Genomic DNA, 18,726 nt, shown 5'->3' on the forward strand with positions numbered 1-18,726 from the left:
TGTTGAAACGAAAGTATAATTGCTAGCTGACACCTTCGTTTCAGCCGTACTATATTCATACTTGCTATCGTTTCTACATATTCTAATGAGAGGATCCATCATTTGGGTTCTTGGAAATGTGACGTCATATATGTAAACAAGTGTTCTAGGATTCGTAGGGCGTTGAACGGGACACGAAACACCCAAATAAATGCAATACCCTGTATTGAAATCGCCATTCGGGTGGATGTTAGTTGAGTATAGGTCTGTTCTGTACCTTGTTATGTAATGACTGTTAATCGAACTTTTGACCAATAATATCCTATCATAGTCGCCTATTCACCTCACCGGTTGAAATTGAAACTAGGTTTGAATGACATAAGCTTGACCAATTAAATCTGAATGTAAAATATACCTGGTGTGTGGTGCTAACTGCTCTGAATTTATGTTCTTGAATCTGGAAATGATTCGGCACAAAAATGCTACGATATTCCAAAATGCCAGACTTTGCTCAAATAGAATGTCATTTCATTGCCTTATGCACTGAAGAGTTATCCATACATTAGTAAAAAGCTGTTCAATGTGATAGTCATGCCCGAGTTAGTCTGTACAGCTAACCTCTGTGAATTGCTATATTACTTCTGTGTCACTGGTCTTATTTTGCCTGTATCCGATTCATCATTGGTCACTAGTATTATCTGTTCTTAATACACTAAACAAATACTAACAGAAATTCTATCACAAATCTTGATTAAATCGCATGAACTCTGTAAAGGTCCTGCTTTGTTTTATATTTAATTGTAACAGTTAGCACCGTAACTCAAAGATGTTATGGTACCTACAGTTGGCTATATTGATCTTGTTGCTCCAGATTTAATTGTTCCGAACACATATTGGCCTAGTACACGAAATTAATGGCAATATATATGTATATGTAACTGACAGAAATTGAACTGATGTGATGAATATATGTAAAGCCGCAAACTCATCTCGTGTTAATGAACTAGTGTAGTCTGCTTTTCTCTAAACACCCTTTTATATGCTACCATGCGTATTGTCTTCGTCTTTCATTGAACCCTTACCTCACAATGATGACCGATCTATAGCTCCGCCCTGAGCGTCGTCGTATCAGTATTCTTTTGCATGATTGATAGGATGACGTATTGTGGTAAAGTGCATGATCGGATTGGCGAATTTTCTACAAATTCTTTGATGATATCTCAATGAATTGTGTGAAATTTTCAGAATAACGTTCTTAATAAGAGTAAAATCTTTCGTTGAAATGGTAGCATCTTCATGGCCAATAGGTACTACAAAGCCTCGTAGTAGTTTGCCTCGGTCAGCTGTTATGATGACACCAAAAGAACTCTGTGATTTTGATGATCATGCCTCTTCGTTGATTCTCGACCCCTATTTGGGATTTCGTACGCACAAGATGAATGTGAAGTATGTATTGAAGATTGCATAGATCTGAGGTGCACGATAAAATGCCAACTTCATTGAAGGTTTCGGCCTGCCAATGGACGATCCCACGACCTTCTTCGGATCGTCACCCAGTTTCAACGAACTGTCGATTATGACTATGCAATTAGGTGTCTCACGAGTATGGATTCAATCCAATTGGCATTTCTTAATAAGAATATGCAACAGAAATTGGTGAGCAGAATATATGCCATAATTTCTGCTGTTGGATTTTACGAGCACTGTGTTACAGGCATTTGAAACCCACCTCATGAGATATCTGGCGATGTTTGACCCGGTGTGCGGATACAATATCAGAAAATGTACACGGTACTCCATGGAAGGAGTGGGCGCTAAAATTGTAGCCACTCAGGAGTGGCTGAAACATGATAAGGTTCCGCTTCTCATCGGCTGCATCGCGGAGTTGACAAAAGAAGAGGAGGGACAATTGTTACGTCCCGGTGAAAATGATTTCAGCGTCATGTTCTCTACTAGGAAAAATTGCGCTCAGCTCTGGCTAGGCCCGGCGTCCTTCATTAACCACGGTAAGAACTTTTGAGATATACCTACTGGTTTGTTTAGCAGAAATTTGGCCAACAAGACATGGAGCTTTTTGTTTTTTCATGCATCCTTACTTTAATATGTCAGTCAGTACCCATAACATATTGTCCTGTGCCCAACATCTGTTTTTGGAATTGATTTGTTGAGCATGGTACGTCCATTGTTTAAAATGAAAATCTCAGTTGATAATCTCAAACTGAGCAACGGTAGTTCTGCCAAACACCTATATATGTGTTCAAATCAGACCATGGCATGCTATATGATAACTATTATTGAATTCTCAGTCTGGTGATAAACAAAGTGTGTTGGGGCCTCCGCTCCGGGCCCCTAATACCAGACACCCCCCTTTATCATGCATATCTCACTAGTCAGTTCGCAAGTCCTCATTTACGGACAAAAATGTGTAGGAAGATATTTGCGTATTTTGGTTATTATGATATGTTGCCTTGTTCTTTTTTGGGTGATTTTTTACCCCTTTATATTCCAGATTGTCGACCTAATTGTTGCTTTGTGCCCACCGGCCGAGACACAGCGTGTGTGAAGGCTCTGCGGGACATTGCGTGCGGAGAAGAGCTGACCTGCTACTACGGCGATTCATTTTTTGGCGAAAAGAATTGCCTTTGCGAATGCGAGACCTGCGAAAGGTGACGTCACCCATATGATTGGATCGGTCTTGTACCAAATATTTCTAGTCTTGTTATTGTTCAGGCGAAGAACCGGCGCTTTCAAGGAGCAAGATTCTGAGGGCAGCCCACGCAAGATTTTTTCCAGTAAATACGGTTTGAGAGAAACGGAGAAACGATTAAAAAGACTGAAACGGTCGAAAGACACGTCGCCCTCGACTTTGAGTAACTCTGATCCTTATGAGAAAGGCGAGCACTCGCCGTTGAGCGATTACGAGTACATTCCATCGCCGAGCGAGTGCGGCAGTTACGACTCAGATTGCAATTCCAACAGCTCGTTTTTATCAACGACAAGCGCTTTTAGTGATAAGAACTCGAAAATGCCGCCGAAAGAGAGTAATAAATCTAAGAGAAGGAGGGAGCCTTCGCCCGAAGAGAGTTCCAAAGCGATAAGGAAGGGCATTTTTGAAATGGACTTTACGAAACGAAATACGGAGCGGAATTATGTGATCGGCAACGCTCCGAATTTTCTCGACGATAGCAAGCACGCGCCCGCCATGGTCACGCCCGCTATCGGGCAGGAATCGACAATGCCGCCGAGGCGAAAACGGAAATGCGCAGCGCCCGTTAAACTATCCTCGTATTCCGCGAGGCCCCGCGAGCAGGCAAACGATATCATGGTGAGGAAGTTGAATAACCCGATCGTGCCCGTGATCATGCCGTTGAAAATTAGCATCCGACGGCCTTTGAACTGCAAGCACGCGCCGCCGTACGCCGAGATTATTAAAACTCCCTATGGCGTGTACGCGGAGGATCCGAGTCGTTCGCAAAGACGTCGGAGCCCGAGGTTTTGAGGTCTGTCACTTTACAAAAGGGACTGCCATTTAAAATGAGTAATGTTACCCTCGTACGCCGTATTAACTCTGACCACTGTCTTATTCTTGCGACAAAGTTGTCAGGCGGCTTACATATTATGTCGGAATGGAATTAGTTATGAAAATGACATGTTTCTCGGTAAAAAATAGTAGGAAAATTTTTGACGTTTAATCAGTGTGACCTTTCTGTGGTTGCTGAAATTAGTGAGATCATGTTATTGTCACTAGGGCTGGGCGTAACAAATCAGGATCTCGAGTTTTACTAAACATGATTTGTAGTTGGTAAGAATTGGCCTACATGGTGTGTTAGTGGTTGTGCAGCGACCGTGATAGTAGAATACACGACTCGAAAACGAATTTTGCTAGAATATGCAGGGTTACCATTGTCATGTATCAAAAACTAGGGACAGCCAAAGTCACTTAGTTAAATTGTAACTGCAAAGCTTGTGAACATGGTCAACCTAACCATGGCCTTCGTGCATAAAATAAGATGGGACAAATATTAGAAATAACAGTATGGCAACTCGAGTATATCAGATACGTTTACCCGGAATTAGGCCTTGATATGGTTGAGGTCCCGGACATATATAGCTTTTTACTGTGCTGTCTGTTAGTGGTGGGGCACCATGAGATAGCTGTTGCACGTTCGTCTGCAAACATAGTGGTATTTATGAGTGTTTGTTTTTAGCAGTATTGCTGGCATTGGGAGTGGTTCGGGACAGGATGGTTGGTTAGGGAGGTTGAGGTTTTTATTATGCTGTCTCGTGTGGTAAGATGCCTTGAACTTCCGCAGGGGCTGGTGAAAAGAATCAATCTTTTTTAAAATTGAAGGTCGTTCACAAATGTTATTGCGCCAGATCGAATCAATTAAATGCTTTCACACACATCGAAATCAGAGGCAATCCCGTAGCGAAGGGTCCGTGGACATTGAGCAGAACATGCGAGACTTCGGTATGCGGCATGAGCACGTGGGTTCAATTACGGGTTAGGGTTGGATTTAAGGTTTCGTACGGGTAAGGCATGGATTTAGGATAGATATAGGGGTTAATTGTAGGAGTATGTTTAGGGTTAGTTTGGGGTTATACAGTGACGCACGCTCAGCTGTCGTACTCCATTGCGTGCTCATTATCATATGTCGGGCAACCGTAGCTAACGTCCCATACTGAATTGACGTAGAACAGGGATGGACTGCCAGTTTCAATGGCTGGTCGTAATCAGAATTTGGAATATGAAGGTAATCCGCTAGCATGATGAGCGAAATGGCGATGGTCAGATTATTGCCTAACGAATGTCTGTCGGCGACACCAGGACGAAGTTCTGGAGAGGTAAGTTAATTTACACAATGTGTAGTTATAGTTATAGTTGAGAGTTTAAAAAAATTAGTAGTTCTAGTTTCGGTTGTAGTTCTAGTTTGAAAATCCAGTAGTCTGTACAAGTCTGAACTACATGTCTGTTCTTACGCAGTAGAGAAAAGGCATTCAACAACAGCAGTCGTTTGCGGGCAGCATTAATGTTCACTTGTTCAGTGTACTGTATACTGTTGCAGTGCTAGTAACATACATGTGGCTTTATACAGACGATATTGTTGACATATAGCAGGGGAGACCGCGGGGACAAATGTAACTAGAGGCAAATGTAACAATCGACCTCACCGCTAGTAGGGTGGATAACTCACCTTGATATTTTGTGTGCGCATGTGGTAGTTATCTCTCCTAACATATCTGAAGTTACGTTGAGATACGACGCGACACTCCAAAATAATTTGAAAAAAACGAAATTTTGGACACTTGAGTAAATATTTTCTGATCTGGAATAATTTGTTCAAACGAATAATACCTCAAGTGGTTTCAACGTAATATATGTAGCTGGAACAATGTTACCACAGTCTACCTTGATGATAGAAAAACTAGGACTTGCATCGCCGGAAAGGTACCATACTGAGACACTAATCATGGTCGAGCGTGTCAGGGGCAAACGTAACGCTCTGTTACTTTTGCCCCGTTACAACATCTTTTCAATACTGAATAGTGAATATCTTTGTTCATATGTTGGTATAACCATTTATCTACTGCAGATGAATCTTGAAACAGCCAGAAGTTCAATACCAGAACAGATAATACCTTGCCATACCAATTCTAACATGATTATCTGTCGGAATGGCCATACAGCAGTGGTGATGTGAATCTTACGGTTCGGTTATTTCCGTGATTCTACCACCCTTCCTCATGTTGATCGACTTTTGGTGTGTCGACCTTCAATGGTCACTTAAGAACTTGCCCATATGACTGAATCCTCATCCTCTGACTTTGAGCATGGCCCAATTACATTTTGTCATTTGTTGTGAACAATTTCCTACAGAACAGGAGAATGCCATTAGCTTTGACTCCACAAAATGTTGTGTCCTCGTTTTGCTACACTATCATCGGCGCATTCAACCAAAATATTTTAGCCAGGTCGGTTTCGCACCTTCGCAGGTGACCCAATGCCTAACCCATTGTGCACGCTGAACAACAGCACCTTGGCAGAAGATGACTAATATGTGTTGGGAGATGATGGAATGAATGTGGTTCTTGTACACTTTGAGCTCATGAAGAAGGCACGAAGGGTGATATTGTATTTAAATGCCAAAATGCTATGGGGCGTAGCCTGGAAGCGTTCAAACTTCTATTTCTTTAGTTTGATGCAATAATACAAGATATTGTCCCGTTTTCGTTGTTCATTTTGTTTATTTTCAGTTATAAATAACACTGTTATACTTGCCCCGCATGGGTGGTACAATTGCCCCTGGGTACGGGGCGATTGTAACATTTGAGCGGCGATTTTCGCGATTCGAAATTTCCATGATTGAGTGTTGATTGAGTTCCATTTTAGTTTCTATATAAACTATCGAGTTGTTGGCTTCCTTATATAAAACTTTGGAAATGAAATTTCCACGAGAACAATACGTGATGTTGGAAAATCCAAAAAGTGTTACAATTGTCCCCGGCCTCCCCCACTTTATAGACCGCACCTCAAATCCGAGTTTTGTTAACATCTCGCGATCCACCCATACGTTCAGAACCTCTCCAATCTTGGCGAAAAGATTGTGTATTCAGACCCCAACTGGTGGAACACGAAAAGGGAATCTATCTCACCCCACATATATGTAAATCAGAGGTCTAAAACTCAAATGTGCTCGCGGACCAATTTCCTCATTTTTGATGACGCCGCGGGCCGCAGCATCAATAATAGGGGTATTCAATGTATAATATCCAAGTAGGCCTTATTTGACGGAACCTTGCAGACAGGCATTTCACAAACATCGTGAAAATGTAATTTACTAATATACTATTCACGCTTGACACAAAAAAAGATCATATTTTCAAATATTTGAATAAAATAGTTTTTGTGCCGCGGGCATAATTCGTTAAAATAATGAGTTATAGACATCATGCGAGAGTACCAAGGCTGTGGAGTCGGAGTCGGAGTCGGTGGAGTCGGAGTCGGAGTCGGGGTAATTTTCGCTTGATGGAGTCGGAGTCGGAGTCGTGAAAACTATTGTAAGATCCGTCCCAGCAGGGTGCCAGTAATCTTCCCTCATTTCCCACGACCCTAATCTCTTATTGATAAAGTAGTCTGCGAAGCACAAGCCACGTGCTTTGAGAGAATGCCAGTGTAGCGCCGTAGCGCGCGTGTTCGCGAGTCAGTCGCAGAGTCGTACACATACAATTAGATACATCTAACTTTGTTCTTTCTATATTCGTTAATATGTTGCAGTATGATGTGAACCTGGTAAATCTACAAGTTTCTGACCACTAATTACTACTATTTGGCTGTTCTTTGCTAGTAAAGAAAGCTCCTTGGATCTGCGTGTGTGATCAGGATTGCAAGAGTATACTCAGAGCTGTCATTAGTCAGTGACTAGTGCGTACAACAGGAACTGTAAGCTGTAGCGTCGACTCCAATCAAGCACTATACCAGCGTGTCTTGCAACAAGCCGTTGCAGCGACCGCTACAACTATCATAGCTGGAGTCGGAGTCGGAGTCGGTGGGAAAATACTGACTGGAGTCGGAGTCGGAGTTTGTGAGAATGACTGTGACTTCGACTCCGACTCCGACTCCAACTTCTCTATCATGAAAACATTTGCTTTCAAAGAATTTCCAATAGAATTTTTATGTACCACCAATCACTGTTATTATTAAACATATAGATCAGGTGCGGCCATCCCGTGGCACGCGGGCCAAATTTGGCACACGAGAAGGTTGGATGTGGCCTGCGAGGTAATTCTCGAAATTATTTATGACATCAGGTACAATTGCAAGGCCAACCAAAATTTGATTAGCATGACCGCGAATTTTGATGATGACTAAAACAACAGTTCTGACGCATTGACGTGTCCAGGGGCCAGCCACATTTATCCCAGATCTTCGTATATGACCATGAAGTAGAATATTTCATAGCTGATTAATTTGACTTGAAATTTTTCTCGGTACTTCGTATGATTCGTTGTCACTAGATTTCTTGCATTCAGTATTTGAGCCCCCTTCTGAAAATTATAAATACATATTATTCACAGAATTGAGTCTAACTATATGCGAAATTAGGAGATACGGCTTCGCTTGTGCACTCGCAGCGAGATCGTCGACAAAACATTTGCACAAAATGATAGAGGCATGTTCACTGATACCGTCGATTTTGCTATGTCTAAACGTTGAATAATCCTGTCCTTGCCAAATGAGCCCAATGGTATATAGATGCGACCCCCAATGTATGTTAGCGACATATTTATTGATATAGCTATAACCTAATTATGTCGTTATCTTGCAAAAAAATTTCGCGCTTCGCGCGACCAGGGCATGATTGCGCACTGCACAGTTGCATGACATATTGTTATCAATATTAGAGCGTAATAATATAAGTCTTGTTTGGCATGTTACCTAATTCGGTTCGCTCCTATCGACGACTAAAAAAAGGTTATCAACATTCCAGTTGCCCGCGCAATGGCTCGTAAATCTCAGGTGTCCCTTTCGCCGAAAAAGTTGCCCACCCCTGATATAGATAAAATTAGACATTACTTGCAAATTACAACTCAGTTGCAGAGGGGAAGAAAATCGCAAGATGCGTTTTCGCGATGCAGTCAAAATTGATGCAATTTTTGGAATTGTACCATGATACTGTGACAGAGAAAATGCATCGGCTGGTTTTGTCAAATTGTAAAAATGATGTGAATATCACCAAACGATGCTTCCCACTTGAAAAAATTAAAAATATTTGTAGTGTAACTTAGCTGTTTGGGTCGAACAATGATTAAGAAAGACTGCAAGTCCCAATCCTTAATACTTGATTAAGTATAAACATGTAGACTAGACATTGGCTATGGTCTTTGACTACTTAACTAAATTCCATTTATGACCAATGTCTATTATTAGTAGTAAGTGTGTTTTTGCTTGTAATCAGGATAAGGTGCGATGACAAAATTAGTAAGTTCAATTTCTTTATTAGTTGCTGAGTCATACACAAGAGCTACACTTGCATTTTTTTATCTACATTTTTATTATACAGGATTGGATATCTGCCATATTTGAATGATTCATACATTTCAGGATATTAGAGAGGCCATGTTGTAAAAACTTAAATAAGGGAGGATATTTAGCAAATCTTTATTTCATGTTAATTGCATAGTGGATAATTCGAGCTGTGCCACAATGAAATAATTTAGCATGCCACAGTTAATCATATGTTCGCATATGTTTAATGGTTTTATGATAGTCATTCAACCGAAAATGTGGCATATAATTTTCGAAGTAAATTGGTAATAATGCTGGAGTCGGAGTCGGGAGTCGGAGACGGAGTCGGTACGTTTAAAGACCCAGGAGTCGGAGTCGGAGTCGGAGTCGGTACATTTAAAGACTCAGGAGTCGGAGTCGGAATCGGTATATTGAAAATGTGTGGAGTCGGAGTCGGAGCCGGAGTCGGTGGTAAAATTTACCGACTCCACAGCCCTGGAGAGTACGCATGATGACATCGTAAAAGCGGTCGGGTTATAATATTGAAGGTAGTGGACCTTTGACGTGCCACAATTTTATGTGGAATATTTTAGAATTTACTAAAGATTGATCTGATATCAGAGCATGTGAGCGGTGTAGCCTAATCGGGGTTTCGGATATAGTCGTGATAAGTAAGCTATTGTTATTGTCATTGCCAAAGTCAAATTAAACCAGCGTTAGATTTTCTTCGATTAATATTGGAACAGATCAATAACAACTCAAATAGTAATAGCATCGTTTTTCAACCGTTTTAGCGATCGTACCCCTTGTGATTTCAATAAGATTGCCCGTGTCCCCTGTCCATTTTCAGCACAATTTCTGATGGTAAGTATATAAAAATTAGAAAGCCCGTTAACATAAAATCGCGCGTAGCGCGAAGATTATTTTTTCAGTTGAATAAATTAGCCCAGAAAATATTTCACAGTATATAGGCCTATTTCCACAATGCATCTCGTTCCCCCTGATGTGGTGCTTCGTACCTCGAAGGGGCTACGGACCCTTGGTTAAGAAACCCCTGGAATAGAAATGACCAGTCGCCGAAGAATCCACTGGTGTAACAGCTGTGGAACGTATCACTGTCTTAATCGCACCCGATAATAACATGAATAAAGAGAACAAACTACACCCAGGATGTAACAAATTGTACGTCACAGGGGCCACAAAATGCCAATGGTTTCCATATATACCTGGTTAGATACCATACACAACGCAAGCTACGGGGTTTTGATATATTACTATTTCCCACGACAGTTTCATAGATTGTTGCGTCCGTATGATTACCAAGTCACTACTCCGAGACGCAAGTCTTTCTCTGATTTTAATGTTTGGCCCGGCTGAACTCGAGTCATTTTCAGTTTATCACCCAATCAATCCAAAATCGAGTAATTTGACGAAACGTCGCACCAAACGGAATAACAATTATCAGTCACGAATCATCAACGGGTCATGTTTTATTATCATGAACCTGAAATGTGACGTAATAGCGATCTCACACCTCGTGGTACATTTTAGAAGTGATGTGATGGTAAGGTTTGTTTAGATTTCAGGTTTTTGCAGTAGTTTTAGAGTGAACTTTAAGTTCTTAAATCTAAAAATAATATATGACACTTGAAAATATTGTTGAATACTTCAGATTCCAAAATGCCTTCGCGGGCCGCACAAAATGTTCTCGGGGGCCGCATGCGGCCCGCGGGCCGCGTGTTTGAGACCTCTGATGTAAATGGTCAGAATTCACCTCATTCTGTGAGGTGTAAATCGAATACTTCACCTCACGCATATGAATTGATGGTGGTGTGGATACTTTACACCTCACTGCAGAAATGAGCGGATTAGATATTTCTATGTCCTAATCCAATCCAAATCCGAAGCTTCAAATTCAAATCCTAATCCTAATCTGGTTCAAACTTGGAATTCCAGTTTGAATTCCACTTGGAAAGTTATAGCCCACATCTTATGACAATAAAATTCTGTAAAAAGAAATATAACGCTCAATAGGGGCCAAAGTATATGAAGTAATAAATTTGCAAACTTTGTAAAATCGAGGTAGGACGAGAAACTTTGTCGTCATTCGCCACAGGACACCAATCTCCCCGAAAATCGGTAAATCCAATCCTACTTCACTGAAAAAAATCTCAAATCCTAATCCAATCCAAATCCGCGAAAATTTCACAAATCCGGGTTTCCTAAATCCTAATTCTAATTCATGCTCATCTCTGCCTCGCCACAATTCCTGTACTCCTTCCAAACGACCTACTCTTGCCAGTCCACCTACCAGGGTTGTAATGACTCGAGTCGCGATTTTTTGGTTACTCGACTTGACTCGAGTCCATTTTTGTATTGACTTGGCTTGTATTCGAGTCATTGTGCAGGACTCGAGACTAGGACGACCGAGACTGACATTTCATTGCAACTTCGAAGAATAGTAAAGTTACCCATTATTGGTCTATTAGTCCTGATACTTGGACAATAGGGCTAAAAGCTGTCAAGACAGAGGAAAAATACTACATTATGAATGTGAGCCATTCTATATCACTCGAGCAGAGTTGGAAAAAGTGGATTGAACCGGATTGAACTGATAACTGAACAGTGAACATAATGACTTGGACTCGGACTCGAGTCGAAACACTAGGACTCGGACTCAACACTCTCCGACTTGGACTCGGACTTGACTGGGTGGTGAATTAAATGTAACTCGACTTGACTCGAGTCAAAACGATGAAAAAGAAATTGAATTGTGACTCGGAACCTTGTGACCTGGTTTACAACCCTGGTTGGGACCAAGTCACTACCTTCGAGTCATTGCTCATTTTCACTTAAGTGAAGTCAAGTCGTTCGATTTGCGAAGGTGAGTCGAGTCAAGTCACTCGATTTTTGGAAGTTACTCTAGTCAAGTCAGGAGTCAAATCACAATGCAAGTCAGATTGAATTTTCGAAGTATAAGGGATGATTCAAAGTCATTACATTTTGTCAGCTGTTTGAAATACAGAATAGGTCGTCGTTTAGTCTCAATCAAATAACGAATATAAAGTTAAATTACATACAAAAATGAGTTGTATCGCTTACTGCTAATAAAATATGGAACTGTATAGCTACAATGCGTAATTGTCAGTGAAAATAGAGGATCGAATACGAATCCCCGAGAAGTCGAAACAAATTGATATGATGCAATTCACTACACATCGACACATCCGTGAGATACGATTTAAATCTACTACTTTTGGCGAGTAATATAGAAGCATAAACTAGGCTTACCATATTTCGGAAATGAAAAAAGAGGACACTTTTTCAGAAATTTCAAACATGCAAAACTGGAGAAGAATTCTCATAAACCGGTAAATTTTTCCCACTTCATGATCGGTTGACTAAAAAAAAAAAAAAGGTCATCACTTCCGCTCAGAGCTCAAAATCACGTTTTTCACTACACATTGCCAGGTGGATGACTAAAAAAAAAAAAAGGTCTTCTTCTCGCTCAGAGCTGAAATCACCACTTTTCCCTCCGAAATACCCGCCGGAGCTTCACTTCTGCGCTAATTTGCGGCATATCACTCGCAATTTCCTCTAAATCTGACCTAAATTTTCAAAAAAGAGGACAAAATCTCAAAAAAGAGGACAAAAGGGCGTCCTCCGAGGACACTTTCAAAAAAGTCAAAAAAGAGGACAAATCCTCTTAAAAGAGGACGTATGGTAAGCCTAGCATAAACTATATTCGTTCGATTTGTATCACACAAGAGGGTTGATAAAGGTGATCACCGAGCAATGTGAGCAGTCTACAGAACAGAGATACACTAGTACGCAATGTTCGCTCTAATTTTCATGAGTCTGCGCACACTCACCAACTCACTGCGCGGTCCCTTCGACATCGGTGCGTAACGACTAAAAAGGAGAAAAAAAACGTCATCACTTCGGATTTCTTGTGCGCGGCGATTTTGTCAGCAGTGCGCGGCCCCTCACGCGCGCAGCTTTGAGGGTAGATTGCTAGTACGACAACAACGCAAGCTGTAAGCTATGATCATTTCGTTTGCGGTCAATTTATTTGCGATGGAACAATGTGACGCACAATAATGGAATGACTATTTGCTCTTACAATCAAGTCACACCAGCGTATCGCGAACAATCTGAACATACACAGGATTCAGCGATTACTTGATGACTTGAAATTAACTCGTAAATTTTGATCCGAGTGACGAGTCAATCCCCATTTCTGAAACGCCGAGTCAAGTCAATTCATTTTTGCAAAGTGACTCGAGTCAAGTCAAGTCATATGAAAAAGTTAACCCGAGTCACCCCAACAGTGCCACCTAGGCCTATGCAGTCATGATTGCATCTCTAGTCTATATGACTTGCACCGTATAACTAAGGCGATTATTTTGGACCTAACAAGCGAAACAGTTTGCTCTGAAATTTGAGCATAATATTTCACGCTACGGGTGAAGTTTGCTACGGCTCTCAATGTTGGTTATCGCCTTCCTATAGGTACCGAACCAAACAAACGATTGTCAAGAAGCCTTTGAAAATTAGGTAGGGATCTACCACTTAGGTAGAAATCCTGAAGTCGACCTCAGTCGGACTCGAACCCGCAACCTATTGCAGTCCAGCTGTGGAACGTACCACTACGCTATCTCGCCGCCCTATGTGGGGGTGAGTGTATGTCCAATAAGACTTCTGGATAAAGCTGCCATGCCTATCATTAGTAATCGGCCCAAGGGACGTTCCTCACTGTATTTACCAATTTTGCTCGCTCTTCAACAATACTGGAAGATCTTCAAAATGGTACCTCCAACTCCAAATACCCTCATTGTCAATCATTTCAATGGTTTATTACGAAGCCGATACATACATAGCTTTATATAATATTATAATACGGATCACAGGGGACTCTATTCTTGCAACAGCTATTTTAGAAAACAACGTAATTGAAAAAATACGATGATTGGCCGATTAAAGACAGTTATAGACCTCTAGAACAATGACTTTAACGACGATCATAGAAGTTGGCATATTTCTATGCAACTTTTGTTTCAGATGCTATACGTTGGACCTGTGTATGCATTGTGTTGAATACGACAGATTTACCTGCAGAGGTGGTCAGTAACAAAGAACTCAAAATTTTCGAAGTACTTAAGTAGTTTTCCGTTAAACTTGCGGTACTTACTCAAGTAAATTTCATTTTACGCTACTTGGTACTTTTACTTTATCACATGTTGTGACTTACTTACTTGTTTTTCGTCATTTACAGTTTGGCAAGTAGAAGCTTCCAATAAGAGAGAGAGAGAGAGAGAGAGAGAGAAGAGAGAGAGAGAGAGAGAGAGAGAGAGAGAGAGAGAGAGAGAGAGAGAGAGGGAGAGAGAGAGCCTAAGACGGAGAAATTTAGCGGCTGTTTTCACGCAGAGTCTTGCATTTTAGTCATTCTTTGCGTGACGGTTGGTCAATATAATTTTTGTAGCTGTTCCGTGGTTCATGTGCGGAGTTTCAGGCCATAAAGTCGATCATACGACCATTTCCTCAGCAAAACGTTTAGAATTATCCAACTATAGGCATACCGTGTTTTCAGTTGCCTTCATAATCACGCAAGACGTTAGTGTAGTATCCAGTACAACTTATCTGTCTATTTCACACCCTGTTAAATACGACGTTGTAATACGTGGAAATGCGCTATACTGTCAAATATTCCTTAAGCAGGCACTGAGGTGAAAAAGGTACATCATATAACCAATCTTCTAATCCTTATGCTGCTCAAAGTATGTATCTCATGCAAGTGATGTGGAAACGCAAACCCAGCTCTCTGCACCGTGCTTATGTCAGTTTGCAGGTTTTTACGGTGCACCAGGGATGGCCAACCTCTTTGCAATTCACGGCCGCATTTCGGATTGCTAATGTACCCTACGGCCGCACTCCAAGGCATAGTCCTAATGAAATAACTTAACGCCAAATGTCCATGTTCAACTGTCCAGTGTCCATGTCCCTTTCCGGTGAGCTCGGGACTAATCTATTTATTCATATCGGCTTGCTATACACGCCGATGTCGCGAGTGGTCATGTTGTGAATAAATTCGGGGACTCGATATGGGCGCGAAATATTTACAAATTCACGAATGTGGATACTTTACACCTCACTGCAGAAATGAGCGGATTAGATATTTCTATGTCCTAATCCAATCCAAATCCGAAGCTTCAAATTCAAATCCTAATCCTAATCTGGTTCAAACTTGGAATTCCAGTTTGAATTCCACTTGGAAAGTTATAGCCCACATCTTATGACAATAAAATTCTGTAAAAAGAAATATAACGCTCAATAGGGGCCAAAGTATATGAAGTAATAAATTTGCAAACTTTGTAAAATCGAGGTAGGACGAGAAACTTTGTCGTCATTCGCCACAGGACACCAATCTCCCCGAAAATCGGTAAATCCAATCCTACTTCACTGAAAAAAATCTCAAATCCTAATCCAATCCAAATCCGCGAAAATTTCACAAATCCTGAGAGAGAGAGCCTAAGACGGAGAAATTTCGGGGCTGTTTTCACGCAGAGTCTTGCATTTTCGTCATTCTTTGCGTGACGGTTGGTCAATATAATTTTTGTAGCTGTTCCGTGGTTCATGTGCGGAGTTTCAGGCCATAAAGTCGATCATACGACCATTTCCTCAGCAAAACGTTTAGAATTATCCAACTATAGGCATACCGTGTTTTCAGTTGCCTTCATAATCACGCAAGACGTTAGTGTAGTATCCAGTACAACTTATCTGTCTATTTCACACCCTGTTAAATACGACGTTGTAATACGTGGAAATGCGCTATACTGTCAAATATTCCTTAAGCAGGCACTGAGGTGAAAAAGGTACATCATATAACCAATCTTCTAACCCTTATGCTGCTCAAAGTATGTATCTCATGCAAGTGATGTGGAAACGCAAACCCAGCTCTCTGCACCGTGCTTATGTCAGTTTGCAGGTTTTTACGGTGCACCAGGGATGGCCAACCTCTTTGCAATTCACGGCCGCATTTCGGATTGCTAATGTACCCTACGGCCGCACTCCAAGGCATAGTCCTAATGAAATAACTTAACGCCAAATGTCCATGTTCAACTGTCCAGTGTCCATGTCCCTTTCCGGTGAGCTCGGGACTAATCTATTTATTCATATCGGCTTGCTATACACGCCGATGTCGCGAGTGGTCATGTTGTGAATAAATTCGGGGACTCGATATGGGCGCGAAATATTTACAAATTCACGAATGAATTACGTCATAAATATTGGTATTTTCACATATTACTATCCTGCCCTAGCCCATGTGATCAGATTCACCGGTAGACTTGATGGAGGGGGTGTTTTCGAAAATTTAGGCCAAGTTATAAATGATGATGCTTCTTCGGGACAGTCAATTCTTATAAGTCATTTTGTTGCACGCTATTATTTCTTGACCTCCCATCTGGATTGTCGATATACTGGAAAGATATTGGAATCGCTCAAACGTATACCAGAAACAAATTTCTTTCGTGAGGAGCACACGATTCCGAGTAGGTATTTCTGGATTGGATCAGATTGCAATGGGTGATACTACATTCGAAAAATGAAGTCTCGTTAAATCGAGCGCAGCGCGAAGAAAATTTCGTGATTAACAAAAATCTCTCAAAAATCCGGGAATCACTTCGTAAATTCAATTTGCATGTCGACGGCCACCAAGAACAATTCACACAATTGAATTTCGTGTCGACGGCTGCACAAATATCCTTCTACGGCCGCAGGTTGGCCACCCCTGCGGTACACGAAAGCGTAATTATGACTGCTTTCCAAAATTACTTACTTTCTTGAATAATTTAAAAGACAGAAAGCTCTACTTCTACTTGAAGTTGTTCAAAATGCACTACTTCTACTCTTACTTGAGTGGAATTCTGCGTCACTCTTTCTACTTCTACGCGAGTACTCTACTTGACTACTCTGACGACCTCTGTCGAACTGTAATCGCGGATGTCGAGATTCTGTTCATCGTCATCAAATGTGGTATAGTGCCATAGGGTTGCATTTAAAACAAAACAAACATGTTTAAAACAAGACCCTCAATTGTGTCGTCATAGTAGATTCCCATTGACAATTGAAAATATAGGGTAAATATAGCTCCTTTGACGAAATATCAGTACTATTATTGTTGAACCGACTGTTTTGAGGGTTCCAACCATCTCATATCGATATACGTCTGCTATATCGGGTGGTAATTGTCCGTAGGCTCATAAAACATGTTTTCGGAAAGTATTATCGCAATTGTGGCATAATTTTACAGCTTGAAAAAAACAATTTAAAAAAAAAGGCCTTTGTTTAAAGCACTGTTTAACACATGTTTTAAACAAAGTGTTTTAAAACACCGTTTGTTTTTAATGCAACCCTAAGTGCCACCACATATATTTGAATTATATTGTTTTGGTAACTATTACATACTCCGTGTAACCTGCATACAACAGTTCCGCATTAGCGCTTTCGCCTACGCCCTTCGTCCTACTCCAACTCCTCCAACTCCATTGATCCATTTTTGCATAGTATATCTGAGCTGTGTGTGTACATTTGGCCAGTGCTGGGATCAAGTCACTACCTTCGAGTCACGAGTCATCTCGAGTCATTACACATTTTGACTCGAGTCAAGTCGAGTCAATCGCTTTTTAAAGGTGACTCGAGTCAAGACAAGTCACTCGATTTTTGTAGGCGGCTCGAGTCAAGTTGAGTCAAGTGAGGTGAAGACAAGTCAAGTCACGAGTCAAGTCACAAATCAAGTCAAGTTGATTTTTCGAAGTAATAGGCATAATTGCGTCATTGCATTTTGATAGCTGTTTGAATATTGCCATATATTTGGAACCGACGGACGAATATACATGCAAAAAAAGGCTTCGTATCGCTCACGCATACGTAAAACTGTTAAACTACCTAAGTAACTGAATTGATATGATGCAATTCAATAGCCACGTACACATCTGGGAGATATACTTTAAGCCTGGGCCGATGGTTGACGAGTAATAGACTTAAGTTCGATTCAAATCATTCACGAGATTTGATTAAGGTGGGTATACCGATCACAATGAGCATATAGAAAAGAGATCTATACTTTGCCATCAGATTATATTACTTAACTACTATAGTTTACGAGCTGAGATCACTTTTTTGTGGTCAATTTATTTGTGATCGACCAATGGAGGCTCAGTAAAACGCAAAATCATTGAGTGATTGCTCAATGCTCACTCTCACAGGTCACACCAGCGTATCGAGAACAATCCGAATATATGCAATATCCAGCCGCGTATCCAGCCGAGAAATAAGGGGGAGGGGGAATTTGAAATAAAAGTGGGGGCTTCGATTTTTTTTGGAATTTACTAATATAGCATCAATTCATTAGGGTTAGGTACATGCGTAAATGACGATTATAGAATCTCCTCGTGTTCACGAAGTTACGCGTATGAGAAGCTTGTCAACGAATCTGAGAGGGCTGTCAATTGACGAGTCCCTGATCTCTGGTGAACAATAAGACACGCGCGCTTATCAACGCGTATTACATGGCCTAGGCGACGATTTGCGCAAGCCAAAATGTCCGAAATGTTATGGAATCTGTTCTATAATGGCACCGATTTCAGGTGGCTCAAACCGGATCTTTTATAACTCAAGCCTTGACACACATCTTCTGATGGTCATGTTTAAGCATTAGCGGAGATCAATTACTCAATACC

At 41.0% G+C, this 18,726-nt stretch overlaps 1 protein-coding gene across 1 annotated transcript; it reads left to right on the forward strand.

Annotated features, from left to right (window-relative positions):
• Positions 1-929: 929 nt before the first annotated feature.
• On the forward strand, positions 930-3,671 carry LOC145434316 (histone-lysine N-methyltransferase KMT5B-like). Its single transcript, XM_080311684.1, has 5 exons — positions 930-1,425; positions 1,485-1,635; positions 1,694-1,985; positions 2,489-2,645; positions 2,710-3,671. The coding sequence occupies exons 1-5, from the start codon at positions 1,262-1,264 to the stop codon at positions 3,476-3,478; spliced, it is 1,533 nt and encodes a 510-aa protein (XP_080167810.1). The 5' UTR covers positions 930-1,261; the 3' UTR covers positions 3,479-3,671.
• The last annotated feature ends 15,055 nt before the right edge of the window (positions 3,672-18,726 follow it).

Source organism: Botryllus schlosseri, chromosome 2 (genome assembly GCF_051294905.1).
Source record: "Botryllus schlosseri isolate E-star chromosome 2, Bs_hap1, whole genome shotgun sequence".
In the NCBI taxonomy this organism is placed as follows: domain Eukaryota; kingdom Metazoa; phylum Chordata; class Ascidiacea; order Stolidobranchia; family Styelidae; genus Botryllus; species Botryllus schlosseri.